The sequence below is a fragment of the Schistocerca cancellata genome, chromosome 2 (genome assembly GCF_023864275.1).
Source record: "Schistocerca cancellata isolate TAMUIC-IGC-003103 chromosome 2, iqSchCanc2.1, whole genome shotgun sequence".
NCBI classification, from domain to species: domain Eukaryota; kingdom Metazoa; phylum Arthropoda; class Insecta; order Orthoptera; family Acrididae; genus Schistocerca; species Schistocerca cancellata.
The window spans coordinates 233,631,029-233,647,544 of NC_064627.1; the positions used below are offsets into that span (position 1 = coordinate 233,631,029).

At 43.2% G+C, this 16,516-nt stretch overlaps 1 protein-coding gene across 3 annotated transcripts in view; it reads right to left on the minus strand.

Annotated features, from left to right (window-relative positions):
* LOC126161561 (serine/threonine-protein phosphatase 2B catalytic subunit 2-like) overlaps positions 1 to 16,516 on the minus strand; it is an 802,502-nt gene that overhangs the window by 68,646 nt on the left and 717,340 nt on the right. For all 3 annotated transcript variants that reach the window (XM_049917500.1, XM_049917499.1, XM_049917498.1), the window contains exon 6: positions 141 to 280. In XM_049917500.1, the coding sequence (XP_049773457.1) occupies positions 141 to 280 (140 nt within the window). The remainder of the gene's footprint in view (positions 1 to 140; positions 281 to 16,516) is intronic.

Below are 16,516 nucleotides of genomic sequence, written 5' to 3' on the forward strand. Positions count from 1 at the left end.
TAACTGAATGTATTTTAAATGCTTTTCCAATCATTTCATAATAAAACTAATAATAAGAATACATCAATAATTGTAAAACACATCACAGACACATGATCTTTGAAGTTTCTTCAAACTGAGAAGAAAAATATTTATTTTACCTGTAGAAATATGAGCAGCCTCTGACACTGTTGTGACTGAAATGTTCAGCATTTTTTTCGCTACCGAAGTCTTCTAGCGGATCTGACCACAGAAGATCACACATGGGGCCAAATGCTGGAGGCTCCTTGAATCGATCCAACTGTAACAGAATAAGAACAGATTAAAAATCATGTGTGTACAACACTGTCTGACAAATACAAATGATTATATATGCTTTCAACACTGGAGTACTAATCTCAGCACAAATGGAGTTTCTTCGCATAAAAACTTTTTCTACTCTTTTTTTGCCTATTTGTCCACGTATCCTCCCTCCATCCTCAGAAGATATTTCTTTTGAGTACAAAAAATGGATAGTGGACTACTAGAAGACATTCTTTAACATTCAGCCTTCTAAGTCAATGCTACAGCATTATGACAAGAAATTCCATTATTTCTTCTAATGCAACAGCTCACTGGATGCTTAATTAGTGTAGTCACCTTCTGTAATTTCTCTGTTTTGGCTAAACACTGTGTCCAACAACAGGGATTGGCAAAGGAATTTCTGGTGTATTTAAAATTTTCACACTGGTTCTGCTGTATGTCATCGTAGAAATTTTTGTAAAGCTTGATGTCTTGTTTTCATATGATGGTTGTAACTCATTGTTCCAGTCCCCTAGTTGCCATTTTACACTAGGAAGGACACCACTTTCCCCAGAAACTGCAGTCTTTACTGCTTGGGTAGGAGGTCAACCCACAAAGAAGCCAGCGCACATGGTCCAGCACTGGCTCCTGGTTGTTAAGGCTGACACAATCTGCTATGATGCAGTCCCTATCTTTAACAAATTCTACCATGGCAGACTCTGCAGTGTGACTTCTTCCGTGAAGTATATCAAACATGATATATGCAAGTTACTTTCTCAAAACACAAACCACAATGCAATTCTCTAAAGTTGCATATGAACTTCAATTCATTTTACAGCACACATTAAAAAAGTAGACAGTTATGTTTACTTTGTAAGGTACATGGTTATGAAAAGGGTATGTCAACAATTATTCACCATGCTGACATAACTCTCTTACACTGTTCATACTGACCTCTGTTCCCATTTATTTTATTGTTACACTATTGTGGTCCTGGTATTGAAGTTTGATCCTAATGCCACCCCTTGTCTTCCTTCTGCTGCTGACAGATCAGAGCCATTCCATTAGAAGTTTGCACCAAACAGGAACAATGAGTAGTGATCTATTTTTTGCAGTCAGAAGGTGTATCTGAGGCTGCAGTCCATCAAAGACTTTTGGCACAAAGACTGTTGTCCCAACAAAGAGCCTATGAACGGATTGCAAAATTCAAAAATGTTCGCGCAAGTGTTGCGCGTGAGGAAGGAGCCAGATGACCATCCACAGCCACAAATGATTGCAATGTTGAGCATGCATGTGACATGGTTCTGGTAGACAGGCCAGTGACTATTGATGAAGTGGCACATCATCTGCAAATTAGTCTTTGTTCTGTCTACAAAATCATTCACAATGGACTTGGGTTTCATAATGTCTGTGCAACACAGGTCCCAAAACAATTCACAGTGTTGCATTAAAAAAATGCAGACTTGGACACCTGCTAAAAATATCTGGATTGCTATGGCAATGAATGTAGGCAGAATCATCCCTGATGACAAAACATGAATGAGCCAGATAGTGAATGGCAGAGTATGGAATGGAAACATATGCAATTGCCCAGAATGAAAAAGTTCAAAACCAAATCATCTACAGGAAAAACTTATGCTTACCATTTATTGGAGTGCACAGGGCCAAGAACTGGGTCACTACTAGGAGAATAGCACAACAATAAACAGTGCATGTTAGTGAAATGCTTACTGACAGGCTAATATCTGCAATTGTAAGGAAATGCCGAAGACTAATGTCTACAGGTGTTGTGTTGTCACATGACAATGCCCCTCAACATACCACTGCTCGCACGGCTGAAACGCCTCGAAAACTTAAGTTTGAAGTAACGGCTCACCATCTGTATAGGGGCTGTGTGCTTGTGCTGCCTCATCATTTCATCACCATCATCATCCCTCATGGCAATGGCTAGATTGGACTGTGTAGAAAAATTGGACTGTGTAATAATTGGGACTTTGTACGGACACTCATGACCCCACAATTGAGTGCCCCACAAACCCGTCATCATCAAAACCATCTGTGAATCCCTGATCTTGTCCATTTTGACTATTTCTTGTTTGCTCCACACAAAGAAGTAATGAGGGGTCATCAGTTCACCTTGTACCAAGAAGTAAAGGACGTGGTGCATGTGTGGCTCACTGCTCATCTGAAAACCACCTTTTCTGGGGCAGTCAGGAAACTTGTGCAAAAATGGACTAATTGCACTGAAAAGTTATGGGACTAGCTTGAAAAATTCATGTTAATGTATAGGTTCTATTTGTATTGCAATGAAGATTGTACCTACACTGAGGAAAATTTTTTACTTATCCTCTTAAAATGACTGAAGCTCTTTCTCTAATGTCCCTTAAATGAGTTTTTTGACAAAAAGTGTAGAGTTTTGCAAACATACAGAGGAGCTAGAAGGTTTTTGTTATGAGGACTCAGTATGTTCCCCAGTATTCATTCTGAAGATATTCACTCTGAAACAAAATCAATCCAGCACTGAAATCGCTCTGTTCAAAGATATTGCAACTGTCATCCTGTAAGTTTGGTAATTCTGCTGGTAATGATGACACAATCAAGCTGGGCGAGTGGGGAACTATGATAGGAATTTTTGATCATTGTCCACATCACTACTCATCCACAAGCTTATCAGAGCCATGTTTAAGAACTCAAAAGCATCTAGATGGGAGTGATGTGGAACAACATGATGTCAGTAGATACAGCATACACTTTCTGCCTCTGACAGTGGCATGAGACAGTTTTGCAGCAGTCTAGATACAGCAAGAAGTCTTCCTCTTGGCTGTTAGGGAAACCACAGCTAGTTTCTGGCACCTGGTAGAAAGGGGTTTTGTCTAACCTAGACATAAGTGTCAGTTCCTTCAATACTCATTAAAGTTGTTCATGGTTGGATCTGATTATGATGGCTGAAGAGCTAGTTACATTCCCATCTACGCAGCCGTTTTCCAAATCTTATTGGAAATAACCAGTGGTAAGTCTTGGTAGGATACAGCACTTTGCAGAGGGTTGTTATCAATGGGGACAGTAAACATCTGAAAATGACAGTGATCAATGTTGGGGAAATGCTTGGAACTGTTGAAATTGAAGAGATGGCTGGAAACCGCTGTCAATAGGGAGGCAAGCCATGTGCTCTTTGGGGCAGAAGTAGTGTTTCCAAGTGTTTAACACTTTCGAAGTCTGTAGTTAGAAATCATTAGTCACTGACGAAGGTACTTTGCTAATATGGAAAACCTACACGGAAAGTGTTTCTCACGTGTGAGTGTGGAATAATGTGTCATTTTCCAGGAGGATGTTGCAATTTCATGAGAGTGCTCGCACTATCATTATCTATCAGAAATCGGTGTTTAATAAAAGCGACACACTTTGCAAAATCTAACTGACGCCATAAATTACTTTTGCGTCTGTAGCAATTTTTTGTTGTTGTTGTCCTGAGAGTGGTTTGATGCAGCTCTCCATGCTACCCTATCCTGTGCAAGTTTCTTCATCTCCCAGTACCTACTGCAACCTACATCCTTCTGAATCTGCTTAGTGTATTCATCTCTTTGTCTCCCTGTACGATTTTTACCCTCCACGCTGCCCTCCAATGCTAAATTTGTGATCCCTTGATGCCTCAGAACATGTCCTACCAACCGGTTCCTTCTTCTCGTCAAGTTGTGCCACAAACTCCTCTTCTCCCCAATTCTATTCAATACCACCTCATTAGTTATGTGATCTACCCATCTAATCTTCAGCATTCTTCTGTACCACCACATTTTGAAAGCTTCTATTCTCCTCCTGTCCAAACTATTTATCGTCCATGTTTCACTTCAATACATGGCTACACTCCATACAAATACTTTCAGAAACGACTTCCTGACACTTAAATTTATACTCAATGTTAACAAATTTTTCTTCTTCAGAAACGCTTTCCTTGCCATTGCCAGTCTACATTTTATATCTTCTCTACTTCGACCATCATCATTTATTTTGCTCCCCACATAGCAAAACTCCTTTAATACTTTAAGTGTCTCATTTCCTAATCTAACTCCCTCAGCATCATCCGACTTAATTCGACTACATTCCATTATCCTCGTTTTACTTTTGTTGTTGTTAATCTTATACCCTCCTTTCAAGACACTGTCCATTCCGTTCAACTGCTCTTCCAAGTCCTTTGCTGTCTCTGACATAATTAAAATGTCATCGGCGAACCTCAAAGTTTTTATTTCTTTTCCATGGATTTTAATACCTACTCCAAATTTTTCTTTAGTTTCCTTTACTGCTTGCTCAATTTAAAATGTCTTTTCTGTGTGACTTTTACTTACTGGTTTTCAACTATTGCCCCATTTGTCTTTACGATGATCATTGGTACTAGTAGCTGAAAGCGGCAGTGGCCGGATCTTGGAATCTTGCTGAACGCATTTCTATTCCTATAGGACATTAATTATCGATTTCGGAATGGTGACAAGTTAATTCAGACTAAGCGGGGCTGGCAACCCTTAATACTGGTTGCAATAGTGTAGTAGTGCAAGTAACTTCTCCTGATCCACTAATAAACGTTTTCCAGTTAATCTTCGGAGCAATAAATGGTGAAATTTGTCTCATACGTCAAAAGCGTGTGCATTCCAACCGCGGCCGCGAATAAGACTTCGCTCGATGCTGCAGTCTCTCCGATGACGAAAGAAAGGAACGTTTCACATTGTTACAGATGACGCGAACGAAATGATAACCTTTTATACGGCTACAGAAAGAGTGAAACACGGTTTCTACTGTAGTTAAAGGTTAAATGTCTTGAAATACCCTGAATGAAGGGACTACCACAGGCGAGGCAACTTACCTCTACAGGAGAATCTTAAATACATTCAGATCATACACATACAGTCTTTTCAATAATAACAGCAAATAGGCAGGAATGTAGTTGTGGTGCTATCACAGCAATGATCTCTACCTATATCATCGGGAACTGCTGGATTTTCGTATCGGTATATGAAACACGTCGGAGGTAATTTGCGCCTGGAAAATTTAATGCAAACTTTTGAAGTAACAAATGAAGTTGTATGTTCGCTGGGTAAAGCGCCAAGCAAGTCACTTTGATGTGTGGTATAAACTCACTCTGATTCAATACCAGTTCAGTTGCTGAGAAAGGGACAGTTACACATCACAGCCAATTTTATAATGAGCAGATGAATAAACTAACCTCAAATCTTGCAGCTAAAGTTATCTATCTACTAAGTAAATTGGTGAATGATTTTTTTTCTGTTAGGTAGTCTAGACTCTTATCCCCCAGCTCCGCACTCCACGACTGACATGGCTAATCGCAGTGGTAAAAAGCATCCCGCTAACAGTAACTGTGCGACTGCAAGAATTAAAAACCAGATTTGATTACCTCTTACCTACGAAGTCATATTTTGTTTTAATAAACGAATTAATTCTACAATGCCGACATTTGCACAGTTCGTGTCTTTACAGAAAGATTCTGATTTGTGTGAGTGCTGTGAACTGACACAGATGACAGAAGGTGTCATTCAGAACAAGTGAAAGGTTAAAAAAAAATTAAGGACAGTACTTACGTAATTTGTGTACTAGGTTGATAAGCAAGTGAGAAACTAATTGAATGAAGTAGCTCTGTCACTCAACGACTTTCAACAAAGCGGTGTGAAGTAAAGGAACTTAGGTAAAAAAAAAAGCTACCCCACTTAAAACGAAATAAATGAATTAAAACAAGAATGAATAAAAATTTAAAGTTAGTTACATACATCGTAGTTTAAAGAAGAAGTGTAACTAACATCGTAAAATACTAATGCCGCAAATGCAATAAAATAAATAAATAAAATACTAATTCCGTAAAATAAAGACAATAGTTTAATTTAAATGAAAGCTGCACATTGTTTATTACTTAAAAGTTTCACGACACAACAATTTCCCCATGCGGCGAAGTTACCACCTCCATCATACTTCCTCTCTTCTGACCGGACCTTCACAGCAAAATTTGTAAGCCCACTTTGATACAAAATACTTTACCCGATTTAGTTCCAGTAACACTGCTCCTTCACCACTGACATGCAGAAACGAAAAAGGAAAAGATTTAAATCTAAGAATGGGGAAATGACACTTACGTTGCTTATATCAACTACTTTTACGCCTGCTATATGAGCAGAAACTTTAAATTTCCAGAATAAGATTTTCACTCTGCAGCGGAGTGTGCGCTGATATGAACCTTCCCGGCAGATTAAAACTGTGTGCCCGACCGAGACTCGAACTCGGGACCTTTGCCTTTTGCGGGCAAGTGCTCTACCATGGCAGAAGTAAAGCTGTGAGAACCGGCCGTGAGTCGTGTTTCGGTAGCTCAGATTGCCAATTCGCGTCGGTGTCAGACTGAAGATCAACCAACTACTTTGATCTTGATTAATGTAGATGTTCAACACCATGTTTACCGCTAACTCACATGACCAGCAGACTGAACTGATCGCTTGCTACAACTCACACATTGCAGATGCTTGTTACCTAATCGAGAAACAGTCGTAATAACGCAGACATTTAAAGCAACACATGGTAACATACATTGTTGTGCAAAACTTATGGAGGAAAGTAACTTTCGAGTGATGTGTCACTGCGAAGTAACACAGCTCAATGAAACTTTAACCATACACAGAAAAAAAAGCTACAGTATAGCAAAGAAGCCAACAAAGAAATAAGCAATGAGACCGACAGAAATTGCACTTTTATTGAAATATAGTAATTACATTGAAGTCACCACAATTCATAATGGTTCCTGGGACATTACAGAAGGTAGAGCATGGTTCATACTTGGGTGTCTGTGTCTACCACAGACGCCAGTGCATGCTCACCCACGTGAACCCACGCTCACCGCAAGATAGGCAGGGAGTTCTTGTGTTACGGCGTTCCATTCAACCACCAGCACGGTTCACAACAGCTGGCTCGTCGTGGACACAAGTGGACGCGTTGCAATTCGTCTCTTCAACGCTACCTACATGCGCTCGATGGGATTTTAGACGGTGAAGGAGGGAGGCCTGTCCATCCACCAAATATCCTCTCGTTCCGAGAGCTCCTCCACCAGCAATGTTTAATGGGGTGCGAGTTGTTAACCGTAACTGAAGTCAGGGCCGAATGCTCCGCTGGAAAGAGGCACATGGGGAAGTAGCACATGTTCACAGCAACGTTTCCGGTGAAGCTACCGTGCTCAAAGAACTGTAGATCAATATGTCCACGAAATATAAAGCCTTCCCATACCGTAACACCTGGGCCAATAAAACGATAACGTTCGACAATGCTGGATGTACTCTCATAAGACGAGAGGTCAGAACACGCAAGGCACCAAGGAAGATACTAGAGGATCTGAAGTAATTCGACCTCGGATTTCTACATATGAAAGGTGGAAGCAATTATGGGAGGTTTTATCGCTATTGTCAGAAGCAAACATCGTGGCATTTAACGATTCCAGCAACTCTTCTTGCCGCCCCCTTCGTTTGCTGTATAAAGAGATCAGATCAGTACTACTCTGAACGGCTTCCCCCGTCGGAGGTTCGAGTCCTCCCTCGGGCATGGGTGTGTGTTTCGCCCTTAGTGTAAGTTAGTTTAGTTAAGTAGTGTGTAATCTTAGGGACCGATGACCTCTGCAGTTTGGTCCCATAAGACCTTCCCACAAATTTCAAAATTACTACTCTGAACGCTAGTTCTGTAGTTACGCCAGTGGATGACGTAAAAGAGCCATATTTCGTGTACTGGCCACCATTGTCGAGAAATCACTCTCGTTTCGTCAACAGCCATTTACCGCACATTGTGTTTTGTGTCTCAAGTGAGAAAATTTACCAAGATGGGATACTGTTTGCAACAATGGCAGAATGAACACCAGCCAATCGCAACATAAGGTATGTGCTTAACATGGGAAACTACCAATTGCGCTCAAATAACTGGAGAGTTTCTACGTCGATATAGTCAATAGCCTTGGTTCGCAGCTATAAACCAACTGTTATTCCCCTCCATCTTTATGCAGTAACACTGCTATCATCAAGTGGCTCTTGCGATCATTATGCCCCTTGGTATTTATCAGAAGGACAAAAGATTACAGTTAACATCGATCTCAATATAGAAGGAGCAGTGTATCTCTTGACAGACTGCGTAACGTCAGGGGAGAAAATCGGTCGCAACGCAATGAAAAAATCATATCGAAAATTCTGTAGGGAAAGGTATCTGAATAGGCATAGGGGGATTAGGACCCCCTCATCCCAATTATCAGTCCAGTAAGCGCATCACTGCACCATACCGCTCGGTTTACCTATCGGAAACGATTACACTGTGATCGTTCACTACGCTCCTGCTCCTTCCTAGCGAAAAAAAGTTTGTAACCCGAGATACACGAACTGAAACACTTATTACACAATGTTCTTCCGTTCCTAAGACATACAAGAGTCAAATTTGATACGAGCGGGTCTGTACTGCGTTAATGACTGGCATCGCCCTCGTTAGCTACAGTTGTTCTCACAACAAATACAGGGGATGGATAAAAATACGGGAACACCAACCACACTCACATTGCTATGCCTCTCACGGTGTACGAAAACCATTGGCACTCAAAATGGCTTTCAGTCGTCTCGGAATGGATAAATACAGGTCCTGTATGTTTTTAACTGAAAATAAAATAGTGGCGAGATCAGGTAACGATGATGGCGCTGGATATCGACCACGCACCCTTTTCTCCAAACTAGACCACAAAAGCTCAATACTACTCGTATTATTGTCTGTTGTCGTGGTGAAATGAAATGAACGTATGGAATCGTTGACCGGGAGGCCCCATCCGGGGAAATTCGGCCGCCAAGTACGTCTTATTTCAGTTGACGCCACAATGGGCGACTTGCGTGCCGGTGATGTGGATAATGAGGACAATATAACACTCAGTCTCCCAGCGGAAAAAAATCTCCAACCCAGCCGGGAATCGAACCCGGGCCCGCCGGCCGCGGTGGTCTAGCGATTCTAGGCGCTCGGTCCGGAACCGCGCGACTGCTACGGTCGCAGGTTCGAATCCTGCCTCGGGCATGGATGTGTGTGATGTCCTTAGGTTAGTTAGGTTTAAGTAGTTCTTCTTGGGGACTGATGACCACAGATGTTTAGTCCCGTAGTGCTCAGAGCCATTTGAACCATTTTGAACCCGGGCCCGCTTGCACTGAAGGCGAGCACGTTACCACCCAGCTAAGCAGGCAGACTGTTGTCGCGGTAGTCAGGATAGATACACCAATTCATCTTCCTTGGCAGTAATGCGACCCTGCGCAGTACTACGGGGCCCATGGCACACCACGACATGGCTGCCCACATCACCGAATCCCCACCATGTTTCACTCTTGGGCCGTAAATTCGACCAAATGATGAAAACAGTGTGAAACAAGACTCATCTGATCAAATGAACTTTCTTCCACTACTCCACAGTCCAAGTTTCATGACTGCGGTACCATGTCTTCCTGCTCGCCGTGAAATTAGCCACCTTATGAAGCGTCTTTCGCGCTGCTTTGGTGTCAACAGGGTCTGCGAGTGTGACAATTCCGCAGTGAGTTTTGCAGCTGTCATCCTCTTACTTATCGTCACAGCCTTCTTCAATGACCGTCTGTCACGATCATTCAATACACATTTTCGTCCGCTTTTTGACTTAGTGAATGATTTTTTTCAGCTTTCCCTGTATGTGGTATAAATCTCCGATATTGTACCTCTTCGAACACCGAACACATCAGCTACCTTGCCTACAGAAGCATCCATCGACAGTTTGCCCACGTTCGAATGCACTGAGCTCCGACATAACGCACTCAACAACACAGAACACTGTTGTGACCACGACTGAACGCTTGCAACGTATAGAGGACATTGCACAGGTGGCACTCATGGTCAAATACAACTAGCAGGCTTCGCTAGTTGCATTTCTCATGGTATTCACACATTTTTTCCATCTCCTGTAAATGAATTATACTATCACATTATGAGGACTCACTTTCTGCAGCGAACACTGTCACTTCTTCACACAGTATGCTTCGTTCACTATAACGAACATGACGCAACGGCATTCAAAGAAGACCTGCATGAATTATCGAACACTGTAAGTACCAGTAAGCTCCATTAGAAATAGTACTTTGGGTTCACATGCAGAAATAATCACCGTGGTAGAATTGGCTGACACTAAAACAGCATATACCGTAGAGACTTGTATAAACTTCCTCGATTACATCACAACTACAACGGCAAAGACCTAACTGAACGACAGTTAACCCCCAACGCTGATACGCAGAATTCGGTAGGAGCGCCAGCAAAACCTTCTTCGTACCATATGTGTGGTTCACTGACGTGTTCACATAGCAATATGACCAAGACTAAAGCAAAATTTGTGCTGAAAATACTATTCGTAACACGTAAGAAGGCGAAGAACAGCTGCAACTTAAGGTCAGTTCTGCTGCATCTTTATGCTATTTAAATAGCAGAAAAATAGACTGAAGAACCAAAGAAACTGGTACACTGGCCTAATATCGTGCACGGCCTCCGCGAGCACGCGGAAGTGCCGCAACACGGCGTGGCATTCACTCCACTAATGTCTGAAGTAGTGCTGCAGGGAATTGACACTATGAATCCTGCACGGATGTCCATAAATCCGCAAGAGTACGAGGGTGTGGAGATCTCTTCTGAGCAGCACGTTGCAAGGCATCCCAGATAAGTTCCATAATGTTCATGTCTGGGGAGTTTGGTGGCCAGCGGAAGTGCTTAAACTCAGAAATATGTTCCTCGAGCCATCTGTAGCAATTCTGGATGTGTCGAGTGTCTCATTGTCCTGCTGGAACTGCCCAAGTCCATCCGAATGCACAATGGACATGAATGGATATGCTTACGTACATGTCACCTGTCAGTAGTATCTAGACGTATCAGGGGTCCCATATCACTCCAACTGCACACGCCCCACACAATTACAGAGCCTCCACCAGCTTGAACAGTCTCCTGCTGACATGCAGAGTCCATGGCTTTATGAGGTTGTCTCCGTACCCGTACATGTCCATCTGCTCGGTACAATTTTAAATGAGACCCACCCGACCAGGCAACGTGTTTCCAGTCATCAACAGTGCAATGTCGGTGTTGACGCACCCAGCCAAGGAGTCAAAATTTGTGTTGTGCTGTCATCAATGGTATACAAGTGGACCTTCTGCTCCGAATGCCCATATCGATGATGTTTTGTTGAATGGTTCACACCCTGACATTTGTTGATGGCCCAGCATTGAAATCTGCAGCAATTTGCGGAAGGTTGCGCTTCTGTCACGTTGAACGATTCTCTTCAGTCGTCGTTGGTCCCGTTTTGCAGGATCTTTTTCCGGCCGCAGCGATGTCGGAGATTTGATGTTTTACCGGATTCTTGAAATGGTAGTACGGGAAAATCCCCACCTCATCGCTACCTCGAAGACGCTGTGTCCCATCTATCGTGCGCAGGCTGTAACACCACGTTCAAACTCACTTAAATCTTGATAATCTGCCATTGTAGCAGCAGTAACCGACCTAACAACTGCGCCAGACACTTGTCTTATATAGGCGTTGCCGACCGCATCTCCGTATTCTGCCTGTGTACGTATCTCTGTATTTGAATACACATGCCTATAGCAGTTTCTCTAGCGCTTCAATGTAGAACAGTCATCACACTAACCTTTTAAACTACTGACAAAATAAGCAAAGAACGTGCGAAAATAAAATTTTCTAGCTTTGCTTTCTGTTATAAATGTGAGAGAACGTTTTTCCTTCCCATATGTACAAGTGTAGTCATCCTTTGTAGCACTTCTTTCGTGGCGGCGTTTGTTAAGAGCTAGTAATTAAGTCGCGCGTTCCAGGGAGCTCACAGGGTACACTGCATATACAACTGAAATAAACAAATGCCTTATTAGAAATTACTGCTGCTAGTACATCTTTTTCCTTTCGTGCTGTAAGCAGTAGTATATGAACAGCAAATGAAGAATCTGAAGGAAAGTTCAGTCTGTATGCGTATTACTCGTTTCAGAATCTCTTGACTGTATCGAGTAACAGAGGAAAAGAAGGCCTTGCCAAAGCGCATAAGAATTATAATCATAAATATTTAATAAAAGCGTGCACACTATACACGCTGGGAACGGACGAAGAACGGTCACATAGCGCAACTTGGTATAGACTGCATGATGTTTCACAAACGTGCTATTCATTATTTTACAAAAGCCCTTAATGCACAATGCAGGAAGTAGTAAGTGCAAACGCTATGTAAGGTTTTTTTTTTGTACTGAACATATGAAATTCTGAAATGGTACCGAGGAGAATTTGCTGGTCAGTCGTACAACTAACCCTACTTCTCCTCTTCGTCCACCCCAACCCCCCCTTTTCTCCCCCTCCGATATGCTGAGCAGCGTATATTACGGAAAATCTCACTGTCGTCGAAGGTAATGTGCATTATGGGCCATTTAAATGCAAAGCCTTCTGCTCATAGAGTAAGACTACCGTTTCGTGTCCGCCATTCCGCACAGTTTAACGGAGGGCTGTGAGCGGAAATGAGGAGACAATCATGGAGGAAGACGTGCTCAAATTATTAATCGACAGCGACGGCATTAATACTGATGGCTGACTACTATTACTGAAGATACCTCTCTGCTGTTTTAATAGTAAAATCGTTTGATGAAGCCCTTCGAAGCCCCAAACTACAGTAGAGGAGAAGAGAAGTGTAGGAAGCCTCAGGTCAAGATCTACAATCAGTTAAGAACGCATTAAAATACATTATTACAGTGTTATGACATGGCAAATGAAAAATGGGACGCCTACAAAAGTGGAACAGAAACATGTTCCAGAATGAGCTTTGAGTACTACTCCGTTGCAATGAAAACATTGTGACAGCAACACACGAAACGTGTGATACATGCGATGTCTAATAACTACTTACTCCCGCAGACCTTATGAGTCAGCATAAGATCTGTCCGATCATCTTATCTGGCCAACTGCTGCAGTACATCGCCCACAAAGAAATGTACCTGGCAAATAATGTCTTAATTCTACATGAAATTTCACGGTATGCATCATGCCTCTTTCTGCCCATCCTCTCCAGACTCACTCTCTCATTATCCATCCCATCCTGCCCCTTTCTCACTATCCACTCCCTCGTCTATCCAACTCAAACTTCTCCCAAACGCCAATCTGCCATATTGCCCCTGCAAAACAGGTCGATAAAGTAAACCGATAATACTGCCACAAAATGCCCGTTGTGCTGGGCAGCCTACATGTCAGGGGCTTGAAAACCGTTTCTTGATCTGAGTAGCAGGCTACCCTATAAAGCAGGTCGGTAAGACAGACCGAAACTATTCCTACACAATATGCATGACACGCAGCGCAGTTTGTATGGCAAGGGATGAAAAAGAATTGTTTGCCTGTATATCTACACCTACTGAAGCTAGGAGTTTATAAACGCAACAGTACTGACACTTACGGAGTTCGCTGCTTGTGTTTCAAATCTGGTTGAAATCAGTACAGGGATTTGGGAGGAAATACCACACATAAATACAGTCTGCTTTATATATTTCGTACTCTTTATCTTTCAATGTATGTTGTTTAACTACTTTATTAACTCTGTATTCGAAGGTGCAGCAGTTTAGTGGGTAATCGATTTCTCTGTATTTTGCAAATATTATCTTCGAAACACATGGCAAAAGAGTTATGTGTAAGTAATGTTACCTCACCACAAGACTGGATTTCTTGTTCCCTTGCTTGATTTGCATCTATGTTTTATTAGTTTACTGTTGGATGTTTCAAAACACCATGCATGTAACATGACACATTCTTTCTACTTGTGAACACTGGGAGAAGTCACTGAAACAAACTGTAAGAAACCCAAGGCATGTGATCGAGTAGGAATTTTAGCCCCGCTCTTCCCAGTGCTTCAAAAACTGTATCACCTATCGCTTAATAATAATAATAATAATAATAATAATAATAATAATACACTCCTGGAAATTGAAATAAGAACACCGTGAATTCATTGTCCCAGGAAGGGGAAACTTTATTGACACATTCCTGGGGTCAGATACATCACATGATCACACTGACAGAACCACAGGCACATAGACACAGGCAACAGAGCATGCACAATGTCGGCACTAGTACAGTGTATATCCACCTTTCGCAGCAATGCAGGCTGCTATTCTCCCATGGAGACGATCGTAGAGATGCTGGATGTAGTCCTGTGGAACGGCTTGCCATGCCATTTCCACCTGGCGCCTCAGTTGGACCAGCGTTCGTGCTGGACGTGCAGACCGCGTGAGACGACGCTTCATCCAGTCCCAAACATGCTCAATGGGGGACAGATCCGGAGATCTTGCTGGCCAGGGTAGTTGACTTACACCTTCTAGAGCACGTTGGGTGGCACGGGATACATGCGGACGTGCATTGTCCTGTTGGAACAGCAAGTTCCCTTGCCGGTCTAGGAATGGTAGAACGATGGGTTCGATGACGGTTTGGATGTACCGTGCACTATTCAGTGTCCCCTCGACGATCACCAGTGGTGTACGGCCAGTGTAGGAGATCGCTCCCCACACCATGATGCCGGGTGTTGGCCCTGTGTGCCTCGGTCGTATGCAGTCCTGATTGTGGCGCTCACCTGCACGGCGCCAAACACGCATACGACCATCATTGGCACCAAGGCAGAAGCGACTCTCATCGCTGAAGACGACACGTCTCCATTCGTCCCTCCATTCACGCCTGTCGCGACACCACTGGAGGCGGGCTGCACGATGTTGGGGCGTGAGTGGAAGACGGCCTAACGGTGTGCGGGACCGTAGCCCAGCTTCATGGAGACGGTTGCGAATGGTCCTCGCCGATACCCCAGGAGCAACAGTGTCCCTAATTTGCTGGGAAGTGGCGGTGCGGTCCCCTACGGCACTGCGTAGGATCCTACGGTCTTGGCGTGCATCCGTGCGTCGCTGCGGTCCGGTCCCAGGTCGACGGGCACGTGCACCTTCCGCCGACCACTGGCGACAACATCGATGTACTGTGGAGACCTCACGCCCCACGTGTTGAGCAATTCGGCGGTACGTCCACCCGGCCTCCCGCATGCCCACTATACACCCTCGCTGCACATACGGTTCACGTCCACGCTGTCGCGGCATGCTACTAGTGTTAAAGACTGCGATGGAGCTCCGTATGCCACGGCAAACTGGCTGACACTGACGGCGGCGGTGCACAAATGCTGCGCAGCTAGCGCCATTCGACGGCCAACACCGCGGTTCCTGGTGTGTCCGCTGTGCCGTGCGTGTGATCATTGCTTGTACAGCCCTCTCGCAGTGTCCGGAGCAAGTATGGTGGGTCTGACACACCGGTGTCAATGTGTTCTTTTTTCCATTTCCAGGAGTGCAGAAACTGTGTTTCACAAAACAAAAAAGAAATTTGGGTATGTTACCATCTCACTCATTTTTGGCTGGGAAGATTATTATTAAACGACAAATAAAAGGGAGAGCAGTAATGTCGGTGTATAAGCGAGAAATATTTCTCGCCATAAAAAACGCCATCTGAAGCTTAATGTTCTCGTCTCCCGCTGCTGCCCACATTACGCTTTTAGATCCTAGAATGGAGAAAAGTCATTAGCGTCGTTTGCTTAGGAATGGGGAGAGGTAATATTTTAAGGAACATTTCCTCCATCTAGTTGCAATGATTTTCAGTGATCGTGGAATAATTAGATTTTTAATTAAATAAACCTCACATTTAGTGATAATCTCTAGTGGACGAATAGTCATGTGAGGCTGGAATAATGGACTGGTCACTCATAAGAAGGGTAACAGAACGTACACACGATATTTGAGAGCAAAGTCTGACTGGTTTGTCTGCTGCAGCATTCTAGAGGGCGCATTATGCTCCAAGATGAAGACATTCCCATGATCAAATAAATTTCTGTACAAGAACGGTTTCAGGAACCGCCACATGTGTGAAGCACAAGACCTCCAACACACACACACACACACACACACACACACACACACACACACACACACACACACACACATATATATATATATATATATATATATATATTATTTATTAGAAGTAGTACACAAACGTGAAGAAGCATCTTCCGGCTTCCTGTACTCCCAAGAAGCGTTCGGCACTGTACCAAACTGGCGATTAAGGTACGACAGTGTGCAACATCTTCCACGTTAATTTATTATTTCAATTACCTTTAGAAAGTAAAATAACGTCACTGGATTCT